This window comes from Salminus brasiliensis, chromosome 11, assembly GCF_030463535.1.
Source record: "Salminus brasiliensis chromosome 11, fSalBra1.hap2, whole genome shotgun sequence".
NCBI classification, from domain to species: domain Eukaryota; kingdom Metazoa; phylum Chordata; class Actinopteri; order Characiformes; family Bryconidae; genus Salminus; species Salminus brasiliensis.
In genome coordinates this window covers 15,276,633-15,301,230 of record NC_132888.1, presented here as the reverse complement: position 1 = coordinate 15,301,230, position 24,598 = coordinate 15,276,633, and the positions used below count along the sequence as shown (strand labels likewise).

The following is a 24,598-nucleotide window of genomic DNA, read 5'->3' as shown; positions in this document are numbered from 1 at the left end:
TTAATTGATCTTTCACCACCCCAACAACAACAGAACACCAACACTGCAATGGACGACTCCGGCGTTAATGGATCTCCCGGTCCATTCCAATAACCTACCCCCTGATTTCGGCGGACAGCGAGACACAGCCTTGACAATAACTTGAAATAAATGTAGGCCCTAGGTGTAAAAGATGCAGTGACTTATGACTTCAGGGGCAAAACAAATCTCTCAATAAAGTTGTTTAATTAAACTTTTGTAGCCTGGTTGTTTACTGACAGCACTGCTGCCCTCCGAACACGTCCACCAGACATTTACGAATGTAAGCAAACATCTGATTAAATGGGTTCCTCCATTCAGACAGTGTTGATTAAAAAACAAAGGCAACCGAAAATTAGGTTTGACCGGAAGAAAACAAAGAAACAAGCTAATATGCCAAGGACGAAGCCAAAGCCATCAGGACCAAATTAAGGTCTTAGCACTGCATCTTGAAGATACGAGGCTGACGGTTCTAGTCGCGATGCTCTCGCCATTCATGTCTGGACAAAGCTCTTTGGCATTTCGGTCAAGACTCTACATCTAACTAAAGCTAACATGGAAGGCTAAGTGAAAACAAGGGGTGCAGGGATGGAGGCTTTTCATCTACAAAAGTCAACATCTGAAACGGCTGGTTTGAAAGCCTCCACATGAAAGAGCCCATTGAGGAACACAGTTCCCCCAATCACTCACCCACACACACACATACATACACACTCATACACAGAGGCATCTCTCCATGAAATCAACAAACAAGGGGATCTTACCTTGCCAAACTGTTCGAAATACTGCTTCACATCTTCAACTACTGTGTTAGCTGATAATCCGCCTACAAATATTTTCTTTGTTCTTGTGACCATCTGGAAGAGAAGAGAGGACAAGAGATTAAGCCCATGTGAAACCATTTCAGAGCACACTTCCAAAGGAAAAAACACAACAAACCCACACCAAAGGGAAGTGGAAGACGCTCATAGCCAGACAGAGCTGGGAGATGACCAGTTTTTGGTTTTTGTTGTTGCTGTTGTTGCTGTTTTTTTTTTTTTACCCCCCACCCCTCCACCCTCCCCAGGAGCATGTAGAGGTGGCACAGTGTGCGATTAGCAGAGATGTGAGAGAAGCACCCAGGGACTGGGTAACACCTTGCCTTCTGTACCCACCGCTGTAGTCATAGTCACTACCTGTTCCTTCCCCTAACATTACACCTAGACTTAACACATTTTTGTTAGACACCAAGAGAAAACACCTAAGCTGCAAATATCGCTGCAGTGAAAGGACCTCTTAGTTCTCATGGTCCATTGTAGAGAAACTGGGGCAGAAACTTTTTTTATGATGAGAAAAACCCAACATTAAATAAATAAAATAACAGAGAAACAGCAGCAGTGCAGTGAAGCATTAGTTTGATGGACCTTCAAAGACATGCTAATGGAGCCAAAAAACAAAGGTGCTGAAAAGTTTCCCTTTCTCTGAGGTGCACGGTGGTCTGTTCTGCTGAGCAAGATCTCAACGAGACAGACAGCAGCATTAGAGGTTACAGATCTCCCAGGTTACACAACTGGAACATTTCTCAAAACACAATTAACTCTCGCTGCTGGAGAGATGTAGGGTTTAGGGAGCCCCGGCTTCTCCCGCAGCACACTTAATTGTGCTGAGAGTTTGAGTATTGAGATCAAATAGCTCACCCATCATAGAGGGCAATGATAGCAGCTAACAAGCGAGCTCCTTAGGCAGTGATATGCCACTTTTCAAGTTAAGGATAGAAATGGAAGGTATCCAACCTTGTCAACAAGTGGAGAGGGAAAAGGTTGGCTCTGGTGTTATAGTGGACCGGAGCAGAGTTCCAAGGATGTTGCGTTGCCGGAGAAGAATAGAGGCATTTATCAGCACCAGCCCCGTCCATCGGATGCCATCTCTGGCAAATGAAATGCACACCCTCTGCCTTTCGTGTTGGCTGCCCGCCACCCCAACATCTTTTACTGCGTTCTTCACCCTCATCCGCCGCCCTCCACGGCTAATCCGTCTGTCTTTCCCCCTGTCGTTTTTCTCAGAGCCCAGGCTGCCCAACGTGTCAGGGGAGAGTTGCATTTTTAGTGGCGTCTTTATGGCCTTTGACAGCGCCGGCTCGTGGCTGATGGGATTCCTCAGGCCCAGGAACAACGCAATTACTCTGTCCATTTCTCTCCATGGTGACAACAGACAACAGCAGGCTTTTGCTTTTTCTCTCCACTCCTGCTCCAGCGGTCTAGCGGGACTGCAGCTCAGTCTCAAAAGCACACTATCCTGCTGCTGCCACCGCTCGGGCATTTGCATTCAGACTGCCGGCTTGGACAAGATTATGTGCAACAACAGTGAAAGCGAGCCAGTCGGTGCAGCAGCCTTTCTGAGACGACTTGCATGTATATAATGTATATAGGGACGCTCGCAGACTCCTTGGGTGGGAGCGTTAGGCCTTGCTAGCCAGCTGTAATCGAGGGTGTGATTTGTTGGGGCTGAAATTGGAGAGTAGCACCTATAGTACGTTGTGCTAGCTGCCTTTAAGTGTTCTTGCATGTGTCTCAATTCAGGAACCCTACTACATTCTTACACTATGTACTTTTATTGTCTCGGTATAGCCTTCAAGCTGCAGTGCCTTTGATGACCCCCCCCCCGTTACCTGTGGTGTCATATAGCAGCCACTGCAAAAAGCATGATATTCCATAGATCATTTCTCAGTGGTTCGAGTGGACCATTCAGTACCAACAGTACCTTGCTCCTACACACCAGTTTTCCCAACTTCCAGCCATTACAAGACTAATGCGGCTACATGTAAGCACATGCAGCCGAGTGTGATTAATCAGGCGGAGGTGCTGAGCTCAGCCCACTGGGCCATACGGGGTAGAATACGTACGTCTTGCACCTACACGCCTGAGCAGGACAAAGAACACTCGTTGCTGGGGGGATTCACACAACCGGTGCCTTCACTTCCAACTGTGGCCCCTCATTATTTGTGCAAATTCAAAGCACTCTATGCCAGGCACTGCAGGGGCAGCCTCGCTCACAGCGGAGCCGGAGAAAAGGTGATGCAAACAAAACTGGGTTCCAGGAACCTGATTACTTATTGTCGAGGAACGGGCATGGGTCTCGAGCCGGTGGAAGGACATGGAGTGACAGCACGGAGGGGAGTAAAGATTTTCCAACTGTCACCATCTCAAAATCGGCAAAAAAAATCGGCAGCAAAAACCCATGAATATGAAAAAGAGTGTGTCTGGCACAGGGCTGAGGTATTAGGATGCACTTGAGGTGATGGAGAATAAGCAGCGTTTAGAGATATGTATAGATTTATGCAGAGAGGCAGAGTTTGTTGCTCTCGGTCTGGTGCTGCTGATGTTGCTGTTTCAGCCCTGTCATCTTTCCCGAGTGATGCTTGATGCGCCTCGGCATGCCTCGAAAACATTCCGTGCCTTTCCTCCAGTGAGAGTGGCAGCTGCCAGAGAGCCTCCAGGAGAGGCAAGTCTCTCTGCAGGTTTCTACCAGAGCTGAGAAGAGTGCACACAGCACAAACTACAAAGGGAGGGGAGTCCTGGAAGAGCAGGAGCATCATTTATGGAGAACGACAGGTTCCGCCAGGTCAATCCCATTGCGATTCAGGTGACTCATGGGAGATGTTGCACTCGGCACATCTAATGATAAACTGTTGAAACATTAGCATAGAAACACACATTTCTGGGAGCATCACCTATCCTGAGTGTGCATCCAAAACTGGGGTTGGGGTGCAGGTATCAGCTATGCCAGGGGCTGTTTAACACCAGTGCAGACCGCAGAGGAAGTAAATGGATAACTGACTGCATTCTTATTTGGCAGGACGAACAGCAGGGTGATCGCCTCCTTTTAAATAGCCAAATCTCTTTAAAGGTGCAGAGAGTTGACAATGTAGAGTGCCACGTGCAGTCGCAAGTTCAGAGCCACAGAGAGTCATGAGAGAGCACAATTGGTCGTGGTGCCTCTGGGTGGGTAGATGGGGCTTTCTCCCCTCATCACTTCTAAAGCGATGTTGGCCAGCGCAGGCGTCTGTTAGCTGGTGCAGCAGAGCTGGGGCCCGGTGCTTACCTCTGAGCTTGTCGGCATCAGCTCCAGTTAGTAAAGAGGAGGTGGCTGGCTTTGCATGTATTGGAAAATACATGTGTTAAGTCCTTACCCTCCTAGTCTAGGGAGCATTGCTAGTTTTAGGGGGCGCTACTAACAGATGGGTTGATTGGCAGTACCAAATTGGGAGAAAAAGGGAAAAAAACATTGCAGTAATACATATCAGTATGTAAACTTCCAGGGGTAAAGTACTGCGTGCACTAGGCAGTTCGGTTTCTGTGCAGTCGCATTGAAACGATTAGTATCCGCCTCTGAGCATGTTCTCAACATCACTACGGGAGAAGGAGCTTTAAAAGATGTGGAGGTGGGCTCCTTGAACATCAGGAGGAGGCTTGCCTTTGTCCTCCTGTCAAGCGATAGAGAAGATATCTACTGGCTACGATTAAATTTGGCAAAAAATAAAAACTGTGTGAGAAACACAAGATGGAGTTAAAAAGGGAAGGCTTTTTGTGGTGTGCAGCAGGAAGCACATCTGTTGCTTTGAAATTTGTGCTTCCTTCAAGCCCAAGTGGGTCACGGACTACGTTCCACAGAGGATTGGTCTGACCACGCGAGTCTCTTTTTCCTGCTTCGCATGAGAGACGTGGAGAGGTAGATGCTACCAGTGACAGCAAAGTTCACCATTTATCTGCGGCGAAATAAAATGGATCGAGACGTATCCTGCAGCCCAAATTGAAGGAATGTGATAGGAGTGACAATTTAATATTGCATCTCCTCTCCTTTGGGCACAAATAGATCTAATTAAGATCTTTCATTAGATGCGCTGCCGCCAAACCCGCCCTGAAAACATGGATCCTTATCAGAGTACAGGACAATCGCTGGGATACAGACACACCAAATCAAGTTAGAAACCAGCGGAGAGAGAGAGAGAGAGAGAGAGAGAGAGAGAGAGAGAGAGAGAGAGAGAGAGAGAGAGAGAGAGGGAAAGAACGAGAGAGAGCAGGAGAGGGGGAAAAGAAAGGAAGGGAAAGGAAGGAGCAGTTTGACAAACGACAGGATGCAGGTTACTTAGAGTTTAACAAAGAACAGACACCAGAGACGGAACAGGAGGAAGGAGGAGATGAAGATCTTGTTGTCTTCCAAAAAACCTGTTGAGCTTCGTGTAAAGTGCAGCCTCTCCAACGAAGGGAGTGCTGGAGAGGCCTGCACTATGCTCTATTTATGTTTACTCTGTCCTTCTGATTAACTGCATAGCAGCCTCTCACCGCTGATTGCGGTTGACTAACATTGGTCCTCTACCTAAAATAAGCCCAGAAGCCTCAAAACAAGAGATGCTCTTGTGTTCTGACGAGGAGCCTTTTTTTTTTTTTAATCAGAGTCCTCTTTACCCACCATTTTCCTGGCTGGATGTCCCCTGATTAGACTGAGATAATGAGACACCCCCTCCCCAACCCCCACCACCCTCCCGGGCCTCTTCATCATCTCAAATCACACATTCACTGCTGATTGCCGGCTTCTCGTACCTTCTCCCGAATCACACACTACAGGCGGCCGAGCTTAAAAACGGGCGAGCCAGTCAGGAGCGGTGACTACCACACTGAGAAAGAAAGCCATATTGTTTTTCCCCTCCCGCCTCGCTTTGTCTCACGCCAGCCTATGTCACTTGCTTGAGTGACAGAATCCACCGCGCTTGCCACATTCCATTTTGCGGCGTCTAAATTTAGCCCTCCGAGCTCCAATTTGTACACATTTTTCGAGATGTGGAATTTTAATGCTGACATTCAAATGTGCTGGGCCAAACGGCTCTGCGCCTCCTCGGCTGGAGCTAACCCTGATTGACAGGCGAGGCGGCGGTTTGACTGAGGCCTCAGATTAACTGATTAGTAAACGTTGGCCAAACCGCTGGATTTGCATGCTGCACTGACCCCCCCCCCCTTCCTTCCCTCCCCAACCACCAATCCAACCCAACCCTACGGCATGCTCGCTCAATCTCAGCTTTCTATCTGTGCCATATCTCCCACTGTGCACAAGGCCAGCGTTATTTGATCCACTGTAATTGTTCCTCATCTATAACTGTGTGTGTAAGGTGTGTGAACCGGAGTTTATTCATGAGCCACCAGTTTGTGGTTACATCATCAAGAAAACAATCAAGGAGGTAATCCAACCTCAGACTGACAACCAAAAAAAAAAAAAAGACAGAAAAAGTCTTGCATCACATCATGGGAGTATCGGTGTGCAAAGAATTGGATACTAATGAATTGGATGTGCAGGGCCTTTCTTTTCTAGACTAAATCAAATACAACAACTGCGGAGTGGATCACAGGGGTATACAATCAAGCAAACTCCGTCTCCAGGGCAAAACTGGTCCAATCCTGGCTCTAGTGTGTATTTATAGAGCCCTAATTGATAACCGCAATACCATTACACTGAGTAGATGAGTGAAGAAGAGACGCTTAGTGCAAATGATAGGTGACAGGCCAAACGGGTCTACAGCTAGCTTAGAGGAAATACAGCCACAAGGGCAGCAGGAGCAGGCTGCCAGGGAACAGCGCAAAAGGGCTTTTGTCGGGCCTCTCATACACGTAAATAAGTCTCTGGCTCTTTCAATGGAAGATCCTTGACAAGCCACTTAGCTCAGCCCAAGGCAGTGAAAACTCAAGCATCAGACCGGTGCCCAATTATTCCCATTCGTTCGGGCCACAGATGTACATGTTAGCCTTTTTAAAAGCATATCTGTGCAGTTTAACAGCAGACCAAGGTGAAAGCAGAAAAAGGTTAAACAGCAGGTCCTTTCTGAAAGCTCCCGTAATCGCCGTGATGGTAAGGTGAGGCAAGTCAATTAGTTCCAGCGTTCAACTTTATGAATATGACTTTCAACCCTATGAATGAACATCATGGCAGGCTTGATCATCTGCTCCCCATCAGTGAACCTGAAGTGTTGGTAAGAACATAATATAATATTCAGAGTTCAGAACGGTCTTTTAATGATTTATGATGACCACTGTTGTGCAAGAAATATTAAATATAGGACCAGATTCATAAAACTCAACAGAAAAGACAAGGCAAAATATGTAGTGGCGGTTCTCAGGGCAGGTCTTTTAAGGATTCCAATAATTTTTCCTCAGTGATTTAAAAACCGTGGAGGAACCTCTTAAGGTGCTTTGAGGAACATTCAAGAAAAGGTTTTTAGAATATACAGGTTCCTTGAAGGTTCCTTAAAGCACCTTAACCCCTTAACGCAGCAAGTTTTATAACACACTAAGGTGTATTATTCAGTAACTACTGGGACATCTGCACCTGCAACTAGTGGGGCTATTCTTTAGTACTAGAAGTTTGTAACACTTTCGGCCCACCGGCAGTTCGGGAATTAGAGGTTCCTCCACAGTTTCAAATGAAAGAACCTCCAAACGTTTCTCAAAGAACGTATACTTTTATCAGCGTACACAAGCACTTCAGTCGTGGGTATCGCAGTCTTACATTACCATAAGGATCACGGAGTCCTGGTTTTACCAGAGCGGGGTCAGTCGACCTTTGGAGGCATAGATGACCGTGTCAGATGCATGTAATAACTTTTCCTGAGCACAGGGTTCACAATAAACACTGATCAATAGCAACATAATCCTTACAAATTGAATGAAGTCCTGTTAAAACAGGCTACACCACAAAGATAACATAAAGCACTGGCTAAATCCTGAGTAAGCAATGTCAGGGGTCACACAAGGGACAGCCTCTAATGTGCCCTTACTGAACGGGGTCAGTCATTATTACACATCTCTTGAGGCCACTCACCACAGCCCTCTTTTACAGCAGACCTGAAGCACAAGTTATGAAGTCAGTAACCGGAAAATTTCCTTCATTTCCTCTAAAAGAGGCCTCATATAAGCGGCCTGGAACACATTCTGGGCTTCATGTGGGCATATGCCTCGAAATAAGAAGTCACCTATAGCTCAAAAGCAGTGACGTAGCTCTGAAAGCACTTACAAGCGCGGCAGATTTCATCTACAGCTTATATGTCTGCCCGCAACATAACCACTACAATAATAAAACTGACTGAATTGCAAGCCACAACTTCTTGCAGCTTGTCTTTTCAATATCACACCTCCCAATGCCAATATTCCTGCCTGACAAACTGTGGCAATACCTCCTCCATGGCTTTATCTTAATGATCTGATGTGCTTTACACTTCAACCAGGAGTCGATAGATTATTGTACAGTTATGAAGATGGATCGTGGCTGCTCATAGTTCCTTATAGGGCCCAGGAGATGGCTAGGCTGATACACCTCCGGCTTTCCATCCGCAGGACACACACTGCATCTCAATGAGCTCTCAGCCTTGATAAACAGTCTGCAGAATGGAAAAATATTTTCACATTAAGGATGAGGAACGAAAAAAAAAAAAGATGGGCAAAAAAAAGGAAAAAACCAAGGAAGAAATGAGAAGCCGCTCCTCAAAGCTATTCTGAAAAATTAATATGCTAATTAAGTGCTTGCTTGAGGCGAAATCTTCGAAACTTTAGCAAGGGAGTTATAAGCACTTAACAAATTACTTACACCATTACCCTGGAAGCCGTATACATTTTTAAAGCGACTGTATCCCCCCCTAATGCCCCACCCCCTTTCATTTTTTTTTTTACAATAGACCTTGCCATTTCTGAGCGATATCCTCCCAAGTTGCCATTTAAAAGCGCAAAAATGGATATCGGACTTCAATGGTCTTCCCTGCAATATTAAATGCGGATCGAGCTGAGAAATTTATCAGCGCTTGCCATCAGTCAGAGCGGACCCCCAGCTCTCCAGCCCAGCTCAGAGTTGTGAAACGTCTAAACTAATGCTGAAATAATCTCTGGCAGGTATATTTTATATATATATATATATATATATATATATATATATATATATATATATATATATACACACACACACACATACACACACATATATACACACACACACACACACACACACATATTATTAAAACACACACACACAAACACACCACTTGCTCTTCAGCCTGGCTAATCTGCTCCAGAGAGGAAGAGGAGCAAACAAACACATCGGCAACCATCTCACAGGACTCCGCTTCAACAGTGTAAAATGAGTTTGGAAATCACCACACACACACACACACACACACACACACACACACACACACACACACACACACACACACACAAATTGGCTGCAGTTTATGGTACACCAAGTATTGAGCGTGTTTGGAGAAGTTCTGAACGAGATATCTACCCCCCCATCCCCTAAATCTACGGATCAGCAGATCAGTCTCGATGTGTTCTTTTGCCTCTTTTGAGCAATGCAACTTATTAATGGGCTTCACTGTCAACATCAGCAGCAGCGTTGCAGCGGTTTGCAAGAAAGCTCATTTGAAAGGTCACTACGGGGCACGTCTTCACTAGACAGATTCAGACACACTGTTAGAGTTCATGACACCAGCTTTCTATTGGGCTGACTGGGGGAGAAAACCGCCTCAATGTGTCCATCAAACACAAGCACTGCGAACGAAAGAGCACATATTAAAACACATACTAGCCTACAAGAAGTAAGAGCTTTCTAAGCCTAACGTTAATCTCAGTAACCAAGCGACATGGCTTTATAGGGGTTTCCAACAAACAAATAGCCAACACACACACACACGCACACACACACACAAAATAGAATTGGTGTGAAGGAAAACAATATTGTTTCCCAATAAAAGCGAGCAATGCACATAAAGTGGCTGTGTGACTGGCTGTGGGTAATTAGGGCCCAGCTGGCCAGCGGAAGCCATGCGGTGAGAGAGGAGCAGAGTGACAGTCAGGCCTGCTCTAGCCAGCATAAACGCACACACACAGTAACCTCTCACTGCCCCCCACTACAATTACCTGCATGCATTACTGAAAACACTAAGGGTGTAAAACTCCTGACCTGTGTTCCATTTTGATTCTTCAGGAAATTATTCAATAAATTATGAAATCTCAAATTTCCATCACTGTGATTGAGAATTCTACTAGTAGACTAGTGGACTGAAGAGCTGCCACTACGATCCAATGATCGCTGGTTCATCCTGGGTCATGCTGCTTGCCATCAGCAGCCGGATTCCAAGAGAGCACAGTTGTCCTTGCTCTGTCAGGGTGGGTTGATGGCACTTCCTCCTAGCGCGATGTTGCTCAGCACAGGTGTCTGTTAGCTATCGGAGCTGAAGAGCCACGCTTTTCTACGAGCCCAAGGCTACCCACCTAGTGATGCTGTATCAGCGGCAGTATGAAAAGCGGTGGTTGCTGGCTTCACATGTGTCGGAGGAGGCATGTGCTAGTCTTCACCCTCCTAGTGTTGGGGGTCTGCTAGTGATAGGGGGAGTTCACATGAATGGGGATTGAATAAGTGGCCTTTCAAATGGAGTAAAAAAATAATAATAAATAAATAAAAAAAATAAATAAAAAAAAGTACACTGAATCCACAATTACAAAATGAAAAATAATTTCTTAAACCTAAAAATGTCTCAAAATCAACTAATCAAAACACCAGTAATAATTGCTAAAATAATTGATTTAATAGATAGAATAGACTAACCCAACTATGAAGTAGAAATGTATGTGGCTTAAATCTCATCAGGATACAATCCAGATACTAGTCACTTGAAGTGACCATGTGAAATTGTGGTCTAAATGGCTCATGTGAGCCCCGCTCAGGCACAGATGTGAGTTTTAGGCCCATTGCTAAGTTTTTTTTTTTCTTTTTTTTTTTTTTTTGATCTGTCATCACAGATAAAGCAGATAAAGCAGATACCGGCAGACTTCAAGCATGCTTTGGCTGCACACGATGACTCTTCCAAGTCCTCCCAAGCCAAAAAGCTCCTTCTGAATGTTCCATCTCTCCCTCCAGCAGAGAAAAACCTGTCAATCTTCAGACATCCTTAAATCCTAACCCTATCACAGGATATGCTGTCCAGCACATGAGCTGCCATGAGCGGTTTCTGTCCTTATAGGCAGTGGTTCTGATGCTAGACTTACGTTTGTCCACACTCTGTGTTTCTCCTGTTCTCTAATGATGAAGCAGAGCTCATACACTCACATTAACACCAAGTCTTCAGTTATCACCGGCGATGGAAAGGCACATAGTACATAAACAGCCCATTTTATTTTTATTGTAAGGGGTGTAGTGATGCACTCTAACCCTACAATTCGATTCACAAGGTTCACATTAACATTCATGATATTTTAAACAAAAATTGAAAGCAGAAAAATGTTGACTGTATTCATGTCGCAAAATTAAACAAGACTAGAATTGGGTCAAGGAGGAGTGTGGCGGGTAACGTGATCATTATGGCATGGGATTCTGATAAAAGCGTGGATTGTAATTCTTACGTCCACATCACACCCAAATTTGTAGACAGAATATGAGATATTTTACTATGATTGGAGTCTGATCACTCAGACATTGGTCATGATGGAGGATCAGGCATCAAACACTCTTCCCTATTTAAGGTAAAGAAATGGTTCTTTGGTGCTAAGCCCTCACCACAGATTAGCTGCTGGATATGTTGGCTCATTAATTAAAAAGGGCACAGAATGTCAAACTGTATTTCCCCTGGTATAGCTGAACCTCAAACACTGTTGTGTCCTCCTTCAAAAGAAAATCTGAAATAACCAAAACAGAGCTGCAAAACAGGCCAACTCCACAACACGTGACTTACGTGAAAGGGTGGAGGCGAGCACTAGCGGACACTGGCTGTGGCTTTTGCCATAACTTCTCTGAAATGTCCTTCCTCTAAATGAACCCAGACTGCCTTAGCTGATTACCAAACAGAAGCTGTACACACATCACAAGGGAAAATACCGGTGCGACTCTGGGGCAAGGCTAAAAGCTAACCCAACTACTAGAGGACAGCAACACTATCCGGTAATACTTACAGCGTCAACGATGCCACTGCGTGCAAGTTCTGCTAGCGGTCACTGGTGATGAAAACCTGCCAATACTAATACAGGATTGTACAGTTCAACCAAGCACTGTTAGGCTAAGTCTCCGGTGCAGAATTGGTAGAACATATAATAGTGCATGGATAATAGACAAAATACAAGACAGGGTGCATAGACAATGGCTGGGTGATTAACCCCTTACTCTGTATAAACCTACTATATAAACTGGTGGGGCAATTCTTTGGTAGTAGTTGATTGTGTCAACACTTTGGCCCGGCGGGCCATGGGCTTTTGAAGGGGTTATAGACCAAACTAGGTTAGTGCACTAACAGCAAATGGAATAAATATGTAGAGAAGGGATGTGCTTAGCTAAACCAGTCTGGTGTTGTAAACAGCACCTCGTACGTAAACAGAGTGTACAGTGCAGGAATAAGGAGCAGCCAGCATTCAGGTAGAGAGAACAGTACACAGCTTATGTCCAGAGACTGGCTCCGTTAATAAACCCCTAATAAAAGCACATCTTCCATTAAAAGTGTTTCATTCTGAGGCAAAATAACAAGGACTTCTTGGCACAATCAAAGTGCTATACTTACTATTTATACGTCACAAAATGATAAAATACTCAATAGATGCATTCTCTAGCAGTTCATGCAGTTCATTAGTGGCATTTGGTGTGTTGTAGAAGCTGAGGGAACTCTAACATGCGCAGGGCCGTAGTGACTTCATTGAAACCCACTGCACTCTTTAGAACAGTCTGCCTTCTAAAGCTGTTAGCACACAGCACTTCAACACACCCTCGAATGAAGCCAACAATAATTGCATAACGCAAACACTACTTTCCCAGAGTTGGCTAGTTAGCTGCAGAAAGAATGACTGTATGCTTTTCCATTAGAGTCAGTGCGTCTATTGCGAGCACTACAGCAGCAGTGTTCAGTCAGTCTGAAACTGTAGGGGAGGTGTGGCGTGAGCAGGTGTGACGGCTCTAGCAGAGGGCATATTGGCTTTAATAGATAGATAGATTGATTGATTGATAACAATGGTCTCTCCTCTGCCACCTCCTTTCCGTGACTTTTACACACCACGTCGATAAACTGTTACGCTGTCACTGTGCTGCACCCGGGCAGGAGATTTTGCTGTTATATAATCCCTATTGATGTAGCAGCATTAACCTAGCGCATACAAGACGGGATGCTCCGGCTAGATTAAGGCCGTTACAGGGCATGGAAAGGATTATTGACCCAACGTATGACAGAGCATGACGTTATCATGCTGTCGTGGATCTGTGCTTTGACCTCTTTAGATTTCGATGTCACAAATGACTTGAAGATTTAAGAAAAAACATGTTCTTGGCAGATGCAATCACGAGATGGCACTGATCCGATACTCAGCATCAGTTCTGGGGCGATAACATCAGAAAATGCTGGAGCTGAGAGAAAAAATATTAATAAAATAAAAAAGGGGGGGGGTATCCTTATTCTGTTAAAAACATGATCTGAAATAACATAATTGTTAAGCAAGCATAATCATTACACTACATTTATAGTTCCTTTATTTATATAGTCTAAATCTCACTGTAAGTGACACTTCTGGGGATACTTCTAGACTTGTTGTAGGGCTTGTTGGAAAGTTTGAGCGTAGCACTTGTGAACAGATGACCACTGTCCCCAAACCTGCTTTTGGATCCAACCCTAATCCACCCCATCTGATCCAATGAATCCAATAAGCAGTCCATGGTTGGCTGAATGGGGCATGTTCAATTTGGGTTGGAGTTCTCTCCAGGAAGAAGGATTGAAGACCGCAGAGGTGAGATCTGTCCCGGCATCAAGCCATCTCTAACCTAAAGCCACCCGATATGACTTTAAAAATGACTGAATGCTGTTGTGGAGCTTTGCCAACACAACAGTGTTGAGTGTTGAGGGCGAGGGTAACCAAAACAACGTGCCTTCCTATTGTTACTAGGCAGCGAGAGGATAAATGAACCTGGAGCGAGGGATTAACTTGCAATTAGGACGATGGCTCTTATGCCTGCCTCTGCCTTCAGGAGTGAAAGGCTGATCTGCTGTCAGGCAGCATGCTGCGCAGATGCTGTAGCTTTCAGGGCCACAGAAATGCTATCATATTCTGTGTGTGTGTGTGTGTGTGTGTTTGTGTTATATGGAACTTCTCAGCCCTAAGCAGCAGCTTTGCGTCTCCATGGAAAAAGATCTCCATCATATCATGTGCCCAGACAATCATGTTTTTCCAAAGGGCCTGAGGAGTCCAGAGGCACCGTTCTGCCTCTTTCAGTGATTAGCTAAAGCCCGCCTCCTCAAAGACTACAGCTAACTGAAAACAAAATTTAATGCAAAGCAAAAATATATATATATATACACACATTTGCTAAAAGTCATTTACGGCATTTAATGCCAATGAGTGCTAACATCACGACTATTTAAGTGTGTAGGCTTTGGCATTACCATTATTCGAAAACTGCTCTTTACATTGTGATCCTTAATCCTCCACAGTAAACAGACCAACAGAAATAACCCAAATATACTACAAATAAAATCTTACAGCATTTACAGACGAGTGACTTACATTTGAATCATATAACCACAAGTAGGCCACTGTAGCTTTGAGATACAAGGTTAAGTTGTGCTAGCAGCAGATTACACTACACGTTATTTGATATAGATACATTAGTATTGATTTGGTATTAATTTTGGTATTCAGCCAAAATTCAGTCGGATCAAATATTGGAAGGGTTATACAGCCCCTCAACATTGAGCCGTGGAGCAGTGGAACTTTTTTTATCCAACATGGATGCAATCAAATCCTTGCATCACTGCTACGAAATCTAGTACAAAGCCTTTCCTGGGGAAGTGTCCCAAGGGACACTTACTCCAACAAAAGCTGGGAATCCTGTTATGAATGAACAGGTGTCCCAATATTTTTGTCCATATGGTGTATTAAAGCTTTTGTCTAACAAAATATCTTTGTGTTCAAAGTGAGGTGACCTAACCTTTTGACAGGCACTGTAAAAGCACATTAAATGTCCATGTAGTCTTTTCTGTAAAGGCAAAGCACATGGCTGCACATGGTCCAAGCCAGCCAACCTTTAGCTCCATGTGACATGAATGCATGGAAAGAAAAAAAGAAGGTGGGGTGGGGGGTGGGGGGAGAGTCCACTTAATTTTCCTCTCTGTAGAAAATCTTGCTTCCATTCACTGATTATGCAGCAAATCTACCTCAACCATGTAGACAGAAAGCTGTTTGTGATTTCACTAATGCTGTACAGGTTGACTGGGTTTTAACAGAGATTCTGCGGTGGGGGTTGTACATCTTAACAGAATGTTAGCAGAGCCTTAAGCACATGTTCTGAAACGAGAGCGTGCACACACATACACACACACAGCACAGGCTTGTTCATCCATGTGTGACCTGCCTCTGCACTGCTGCAGGCCGGGCTGTGGTGGGGCGCGAGCGTCGGAGTGTTTTTCCTCTCTGACCGCAGTGCTGCTTTCCTCTCCTCTCCTCTGAAAAACACCCCATTACTCTCAGTCCAGCCCCGCTCACACGCCACACTGCGCTGGAGCTGCTGTCCCACATCAGGAACTTGCAAACCCCCCCCCCTTATACTCACACAGAGTCCTGGCTCCAGATAGAGCCAGTCTGTTGGTCTGCAGCACGAGGAAACACCCCCCCCCCCCCCCCCCCCCCCCCCCCCCCCCCCACACACACACACACACACACACACACACACACACACACACACACACACCCCAGCCCTACCTCCTTACCTCCATCCAATACAGTGAGCATCACAAGCCCATATCCACAGACAGTCTTAAAGAACTGTATATGATTATCACTGATACACATCAGAACTGGATGCAAGGGCAGGAAACAGACAACCGAGAGTGTTTATCAGTATTCTGTAGGCCCCTACACGTCCTTTAATGAGTCGTTCTTGGAGAGTAACTTTGAACTCAGAAATGCAGCGATTATTCTTTTCTGCACTGGGAATTGTAGAGCACATTTCGTTAAATGGAGGTCTAACCCATGTAGCTAAATGAGGCGTTTTATTAACCATTGGTCCAATGTATTGTGATACTGCACGATTTTTCCTACTTACTAGCTGGTTGGTTGGTTGGGAGTGGAGATCCCTGGTCTTTTGGTTGACCAAGACAATATATAAGTGGAGGTAACCCTAGTATTTTCTCATCCATCTTTGATGGACGCCTCTCATCGCTTTCAAGTGATCTAAAGCAAGGATGTTCAACTCCGGCCCTGAAGGGCCCAGAGTCCAGCAAAGTTAAATTCTCCCTTCTCAGACACACCTGATTCAACTCACAAGCCAATTACCAGGCTTAGTAGGTGTGTAAGAGCGAGAAAAATCACCAAACTATGCTAAACTGCAGCCCTCTATACCAGAATTACTTCATTCTCGATCTGAAGGAACTGCCTTCCAAACATTCTTCACTGCTATATTAAAACCACCCCCAGTGGTTGGATTTGTGTATGGGTTTGTAGGCTAAAAGATGGATCCCTTCAAAAATATCAAGACCATGTTTACATGCACCAGGGCAGTTGATTCTGACAGTAAGTATATTTACAGTACGCACACACATACACACAGGCCTCATATATGGTCACATTGAAGTCTAGCTTGCCTGGCCTATATGCTCAAATACAGTGTGCAAAGGCCTGCTCTGGTTTTTAAACAGCAAGGTCCTAATCTTTCCTAGCGGTCGGTGTTAAAAATGGCTCTGCACTGAACTGAACCAGTACTGTCTGGTGCATTTGCACTCCCAGATGTATGGTGGCGATCATGAGGGTGACACAGAGATTAAGACAATGTGGATTTAAGACAAATCTACATTTTTCCCCCCAATTCGGTACTGCCAATCAACCCACCGGTTTGCAACTCGCCTTAGCACTGGCAATGCTCCCGACACTAGGAGTAGGGAAAGGACTTAACATGTGTCCTCCAATACATGCAACGCCTCTTTTCTAGCTGCCACTGATGCGGCATCGCCAGGCATATTACAGCTCCACCATACCAGCTAATAAATGCCTGTATGCCCAACATTGCTGCAGGAGTGATTGCGGCAGAGAGCGCCATCTACCCACCCAGAGAGAGCACGGCCAATCATGCTCTCTCGGACTCTGGCTGCAGATGGCAAAGCGGCATATCCCCTTGCTGATATGAACTCACAACCATTGGACCATAGCGGCAGCCACTCAAATCCTGTAGTTAAATGTCCATTTTACCCGTTTTGACGCCCTCCTCGTTTTGAAGTTTCTGTATAACTGTAATGGATGGAAACAAATTTTGCATAGCTTTTGCAGAACGTTTGGATGGAAACCTGGCTAACAACAATAATAACTACAATACATGAATATCAATCATATAAATTGCACAGCAGCAGTTACCTGACTGGATGTAGTCCATTCTATCATTATTTTAATTTATGGATGCAGGACAATATAAGCATTTTATCACAGTTCCAACTTTACTGAGAAAAAGGATTTTAGTTTGCAGTCTTTATTCTTGGTTCTCTCATTTCACTGGTTTATTTTGTTCATTCCAACTTATAACTTATAAATAAGTTAAAAAAGTAAATTCGGTGATAAAGATCATGTTAAAAGTCCATATAATATATATAATATAACTGTATAAAAACAAGAATTGGTAAAAGTAATTGGTAAAGTAATATTATCTACTGTTGCAATATTGTGCTGTCCTCTGCTAATCTTAGCTTATGTCAGTGCTCGAGGGGCCACTGATGAGTAGGAATGAAACTGGGTTACAGTCAGTCTTAACCATTTCCCCCAGCACGGCTTCAGGAGCTGTCAATCAGTCCGCTGAGTGACTTTGGAGGTGATCAGTAAGGCTTTGAGAGGCATTACAAATGCTCAACCTGCCATATCCCCTTGCAGTCCATTTTGATTCTCCGATTTTGTGCTACGAATCCATTCCACTCTGACTCGCCTCTTCCCCCAGAGAAGTCGGAATGCAACGCGCCTCTAATTTAACATCTGTTACGCTGTGATATCGGCCGGGGGATGGGAGGGAGGGGGTAGCAATAGGAAAGAAATGACTTTGAGAATGATTGGAGCTCAAACAGGATGGGTGCTCTAATTAATAAAAACCTCTACACACAGACGCAACACGCCGGAGCCCCCCAATCGGTTTACACAGCAAACAGGCAAGCGGCTCTGCCTTAGCCAGATACGGCTTGTTCAAACCCATTTCAAGAGCAGTTCTGAGTGGAACTGCCATTGGCCTCTCTCTCTTTCTCCCTCTCTCTCTCTCTCTACCTCTTTCTCTCTCTAATAGGGAGCCATTAGCGAGGGGCAAAGCCCTTCTCTCCCGCTCTTGGATTACTGCACTGTATAATTGCAGCAGGAGAATGGCACTCCATAACCGGGGCTTAAATGGCATGGGTGCAATATTTGGATGAGTGATTTGCAGAAGGTTTCCCGCAGATTCCTCAAGCCTCGCTGCCCCACGCACCATATTTCAATTTTCGTCCCGAGCCGTTTTCTAATAGAGGCACATCAAACCTGTCACGCATGCGCACCTAAATATTTTCTGGACGGTCAAGGCTGAGGGGGAATTTTCCCCAACAGTGACGAAAGCGATGCTTCCTCACACACTCCCTACCTCCGCCACCCCACCTACAACCCCCAACCAACTGCCAAAGGTACAACTGTTCTATGCTGGAAATGAATGCGCGCGCGCACACAGCGGTGCATAAAAAGAGGCCTGCTGCCGCATACATTGGGTTCTACTTGAAAAGCCCTCTCTCCTTTATCCGAGAGAGCAGCTCCTCTTTTGTTCTGCATAAATGCCAATTACCTAATTCTCTCTAGCATGCAAATCAGATGAAATGAGGGCACGGCAGATTGCCCACGGTGCGCGCCACGGCGCCGTTTCCACAGTGACAGGAAGGGTACCTTTTGGGACACTTCTCTACTTAACACTTTAATCAAGCTCCATTTAGAGGCAAAATTTGTAATAGATTTTTTTTTTTGCATCGCTCCCACTCGCTTGCTTTCTCTCTCTCTCTCTCTCTCTCTCCCCCCCTCTCTCTCTCTCCCTCTCTTCAAAAGCTCATGAACCACAACAATCACTTAGCCTCCAGACCGCATATACTTCACTCTCCGCCAAAAGCAGACACTTTGCCAACCCCAATATGAGAGCACTAATATTTGTGCAAAGCAAATACAATAAGCCGTTTCACATTAGTGTAAATTTCACCAGCTCTCTCACACAACTGGAAATAGCCATTCGTTCTCATAGCGGGCCGTGGCGCTGCCTGTTTAGTGCGGAAAATCCTGTGTAGTAGAAGCAGAGACAGGTAGACAGATAGAGATGGCAAGATAGATAGATAGGTAGACAGATCAATCTAAAGCAACAGTAACACAATGGCTGCGTCAGTCTGCTACTCTTTATGGGCTCTGGACGACATGAACTGAACCTCCTCCAATAGATATTCAATACTCTTCCAACAATACGGTTCTGTATTCCTCTGAATATGATCATCATACATCGACGGGAGTAGTTACGACCACTTTGCAAAAGCATTATATGGCTTCAGCCCTGTAGCTGTTGCTGGAGCAGCTGGTGCTTTTCTCTCTCAATCGTCTGAAAACCAGACTAAAGCAAGGCTGTGTGTGTACCCAGACAGCAGTTGGTATTTGGATGATCTTAAGTTTTTATATTTGATCCTACCTTTTTCCTTTTCATTCTTCTTTCCCAGGGCATGTGGGTACGGGTAGATACGGGGTATTCCCTTCCAGTAGCCTGGAAAGGCTCCTCAAACACACATGGTCAGCTTATCTGTTAATTACCAAGTGCAGTGGGTGTGTAGAAGCAGGGAAAGCACCAAATATTAATAATATTCAAAGAAATATTTGAATATTATGACCACCCTGCCCGTTATATCAGCTCCACTTGGTAGTTCTGTAATTACAGACTGTAGTCCATCTGTTTCTCTGCAGACTTTGCTAGCCTCCTTTCACCCTGTTCTTCAATGGTCAGGACCACCACAGGACCACCACAGAGCGGGTCGTATTTGGTAGTTGGTCATTCTCAGCACTGCAGTGACACTGATGTGGAGGTGGGGTCTTAGAGTGTGTGGTGCTGGTTTGAGTTAATCGGACACAGCAGTGCTGCTGGAGTCTTTAAACACTGTGTCCACTATATGTCCACTTTATGAGACACTCCTACCTAGTTGGTCAGAGACAGAGAGAACTCATCTGTTGCTACACAGTTTGTGTAGGCCATACTCTAGTCCTTCATCAGTGCTCATGGGGACACTGCCCACTGGGCACTGTTGGCTCTGAATTTGACTACTGTCAGTCCAGTGCGGAACATGCTATGAACTCACACTAATACAAAACTGACCAATGGAGACTCCCCTGTACTGAAGAACAGAGTGTAATTCAACCTCAGCTAAACAGCTCAGAATATATTTGCCATCACTTTACTAGGTCTTGTAGATGCATGTATTGAATGTAACCGTGAACCTAACCTTAACCCTAACCTTAACTTCACCATTTTAGAGCTAGGTTTAGGGTTAGATTTAAGGTTTTACCTAGAACTAAATATTTAGTTGAATGTTAGTGGTGAGCATCTACGAGGAATCTAAAATGGACCATCCAAGTAAAGTAATACCCTATTCTGATTTACTAACAGGCCTGTAAGTTAAACATTTAACATTGTATTCAGATATAGTACTTGGAGATGTTGCTGTAAGTACATAGTATCAGCCATTCATCATTTTAACCAGTGTGGTTAACTGTGTCTTCTTCAGGGATCTGAATGTGCCCTCTAAATGAGGTTTACTGTGGCTACTCCCTTCTAAAGTACTGTACTTGCACGGTACAGACGTATGGAAATTTGGATTAGCAGCATAGAAGTAAAGTAGTGAGTAGTGAGATGGGTGGCTTAGGTGAATGCCAAGCCAATATTCTTATAGGCCCGGAATTACTGATAAGTTCTATAATTAATTTATCACATTAATTATTTTTTGTTCATCTTCTTTCTGGTCAGGGTCATATTAGGTCCTCAGCCTGTCTCTGGAATCACTGACAAAAGTCAGGAATACTCCAGCAGCTGTAAATATGCTTGATATACACACATTTGCACAGCAACTGAATTTCTGTTAATGTGACAAGTTATTGAATATCATCCTTGATAATTATGGCGCCTGGCAACCACAGCCTGTTAATAAACTGCTTGGTGAAAGTGCCAGTATTAATAATAACCAATGTAATTATTTATTTAACACTGATGTATTATTTATTGAACACTGAACAAGTGTATTTTGTTGCAGTTTGAGAAAAAAAGCTACAGCCACAAGAGACCATGTGCTCGAGACTGTATCACAATTAAGATGCTTTGATTCCTCTTCAGACCTTGTCTGACCACTGGGCCACAGTAAAACTACAGTTATTGCCTTAATAGAGTGCACATGATGATCCATCCGTTTTTTTTTCACCGTTATTAACAACATTGATCAATAACTGACTCGAACAAATAAGTGTTGCAGCCCTAACTGTTGGTCACACCCCCCTCCAAAACGCAACAAGGCTTTTCCAAAGATAAACGAGGGCAAACAGATCCAAAGACCACAGAGAAGCGAGTCCTGCTCATCCACATGACCTCCACATTGCCCAGCTGCACCGACATTTAAGCTCAAACAGGCTCAGGGCATATCATAAACGACTCCACTGAGACAAGCCCTTGTACCCTTCCCTTGTCCGCTAACCCCAAAGCCTGGCCACTTCGGGGAATAACAATGAAAGAGGTGTGTGATGGTGGCAAAGATGCAGGCTCCATGCTCCTGAAGGCCTCTCTAATTACCTTTCACAGAACACCCCCTCACAATCCCACTAAACACCCCCCAGCTACCACCTCACGCATCGTGTCACAGACGTCCACTCCTCAGAGTGACCTCGTTAATGAGGGGCGAAGGGCGTCCGGCTCACCTCCACAGGCCACAGCTCGGCCCCCGAATACTAATTACACCAACAACCTGAAGGTTAGACGCAGAACGACAACGGCGGGCGAGGGACTGGGGGGGGGGTTGGGGGAGGAAGAGAGATAGGGACTTAAAGGGAGACAGAAAGAGAGAGTGAGTAACAGAGGGAGGGGAGGGGAGGGGGGGGGGGAGAAAAAGGGTGCAACAAATGGTCCATGAAGCATCTGTACAATAAAGCGCTCCTCTGTGCAGAAGAAGTCAATGGCGAAAGGCAAGTGAGCCTTCAGAAGAGCCGGGCGCTCCTTTGTTATCTTTAAATGTTATTGACACCTCACTTAAGCTGCATCTGAAGGATAAAAACACACAGGCATATTTGTACAAAGAGTCCAATTGAAGCAGCAGCACTCTGTAATTCTGTGTGTCATTTTGGTGAGTACGAGTTCATGAAGAGCTACAGCGGAGCTTACAGGAGGCAGGGAGAGAGACTGACTTTTTAAACTACAGGCTGTAGACGAAGTGGTGCTGAATGGATTTAATGGGTGGTTGCATGCCTATACTCTACAACTATCCAGCCTACCTGTCCGCGTCGAAACAAATAGGTCAGGTATCAACTGAAATGCCCTGTAAAAGAGGGAGCTTTAACTTGCATGTGCAGCAAAGGTACTCACAGAGATGTTAAATCTTGAACAGAGTAAGAAGAGTGGCCTAAAACTATACTCAGAGGTCTTGTTACTTCGGTGAAATAATGACCAAAACAAGAAGTACAAGGTAAAGTAAAAAGGTATCAGCTTTAAAAAAAAAAAAAAAAAAAAAAAAAAACCCTCAAGCACTGAGTTAACAATAAAACTGCAGTGTAACTTTAGCATATCCAGAATTGTTCAGCACTGGAAGGTGGTGTTAGGTGATATTCAGTGATATTCTTCTCTTTTTGGCATCATATATTGGGCTAAATTTTAGTGCTTAAGCTCAAAAGCAAGACAAACCAATGATTTCCATGGGACACCTGCACATTACACTTGCAGGAGCTTTTATGACATCCCATCCTAAAGGCACAGGCATTAATATGGAGTTGCAGTCCCTCCTTTGCAGCTCTACCAGCAGATTTGGAGCTCTGCAGTTATTAAGTCAGCAAAGCGTTGGAGACTTTTATGCACTGTGGTCCGAGCTCAGCACTCGGCCCTGACCCCGCTCTGTAACTTTACGTAGTCTGCCACTTCGTAGCTGACTAGCTGTTGTTCCTAAACGCTTCCACTTTTCAATAATACCACTCACTTGATGGTGGAACTGCCTGGTTTGTCCCAATGGTAGCATCCTATCACAGTACCACGCTGGAAAAAAGGTTAAAGGCAGACTGCATGGCTAGGTGCTTGATTTTATATGCCTATGGCAATGAAATTGGTGAGAAAGTAGTGTGTCCCAAAACTTTTGTCCATACAGTGAATCTGTCCACACGGTTACATAACATTAAGACACCAAGATTAAATCTACCTACATTAGTAACACAAAGAAACACCAAACAAACTGATTTTTTCACCAAATCACACTACGCTGTGCTGTGGGATTCTTTCCAGACACCATTTTCTTTGTTTGTTTGTTTTTGGGTTGCTGAACATTTCTACTTACTTGTTAAGTTATGTCAATTGAGAGACATCTGTGTGGGCTATCATCATGCCAGGGATTCAAAATTCAATTATTGAGCCCACCAGTATTTCTTAAAGCAATTATCTGCCTATACCAATATCATTTAAGTACCAGTTTAATCAGAGTACACAAAGTAGTCAAAGTTGAGTGTAACGCTGTCTTCGAGGCATGTGTTTAAAGTACTCGCATAGTCGGGTAGAAAGGTAGTTTCAGATTCAGTTTCAGTTTTTTTATCCTTTGCCTGCTGAGCAAAGCAAGAGCTGTTGCTAGAATTAAATCCTAGGTTCAGCTTTAACTTCATTATTCATATTAATGCACGTCCGTCTGCAGCAATCAAATGTTGCTCAAGACATATGGCAGACAGGAGTCAGAAACTGTACTTTGTAAGATTTCAACTGCTGGTATCAGGTTCACCGTGTTAGTCATCATTCCTGTGTTTATTTACAGCAGCAGAAATAGGCTCTCCCAGCTGCAGTTTATCTGCAGGCTCGGTTATTGCGATGCCGCAATAATAAAGAGCGCTCCAGCCACATCACAGCCGGACATATATGGCCGCAATGTAGTGGTAATGCAGGAGTTATGAGGGTCTCATATGAAGTGCTCCTCATGTACGATTGTGTATAAGTGCACACAACATGCCCCTGGGCCGCAGTATAAACTACTCTACAAGCGCCAGGGGAATTGCCATATAAATGATTCATAGTTAGGAGAGATAGCAATTAATATTCAGCTGTTGAGTTAGTGTTTACGCCCCCATTTGGTCCAACCACAAAGAGCGCTTGGAGTAATCCATCACTACTGCACTTCATGCGAGGAGGGAGCAGCTTATTTACCATACAGAGAGCGTGAGGTGGGGGGTTTTTGGGGGGGGGGGGGGGTGGAAAGACAGAGAGAGTGTCAAACTCACATGCTGTATACACTGGAAAACATGGTGCATTATATTTACATGATCCAAATGCGTCAATCAGTTGTACGTGAACAAAACCAACAACTGAAGCT

General features: G+C 44.6%; 1 protein-coding gene across 12 annotated transcripts in view; it reads right to left on the bottom strand.

The window, feature by feature from the left end:
* Nucleotides 1-24,598, bottom strand: part of msi2b (musashi RNA-binding protein 2b) — a 297,133-nt gene that overhangs the window by 222,451 nt on the left and 50,084 nt on the right. For all 12 annotated transcript variants that reach the window (XM_072691943.1, XM_072691935.1, XM_072691931.1 and 9 more), the window contains exon 6: nucleotides 783-875. In XM_072691943.1, coding sequence (XP_072548044.1) covers nucleotides 783-875 — 93 coding nt within the window. The remainder of the gene's footprint in view (nucleotides 1-782; nucleotides 876-24,598) is intronic.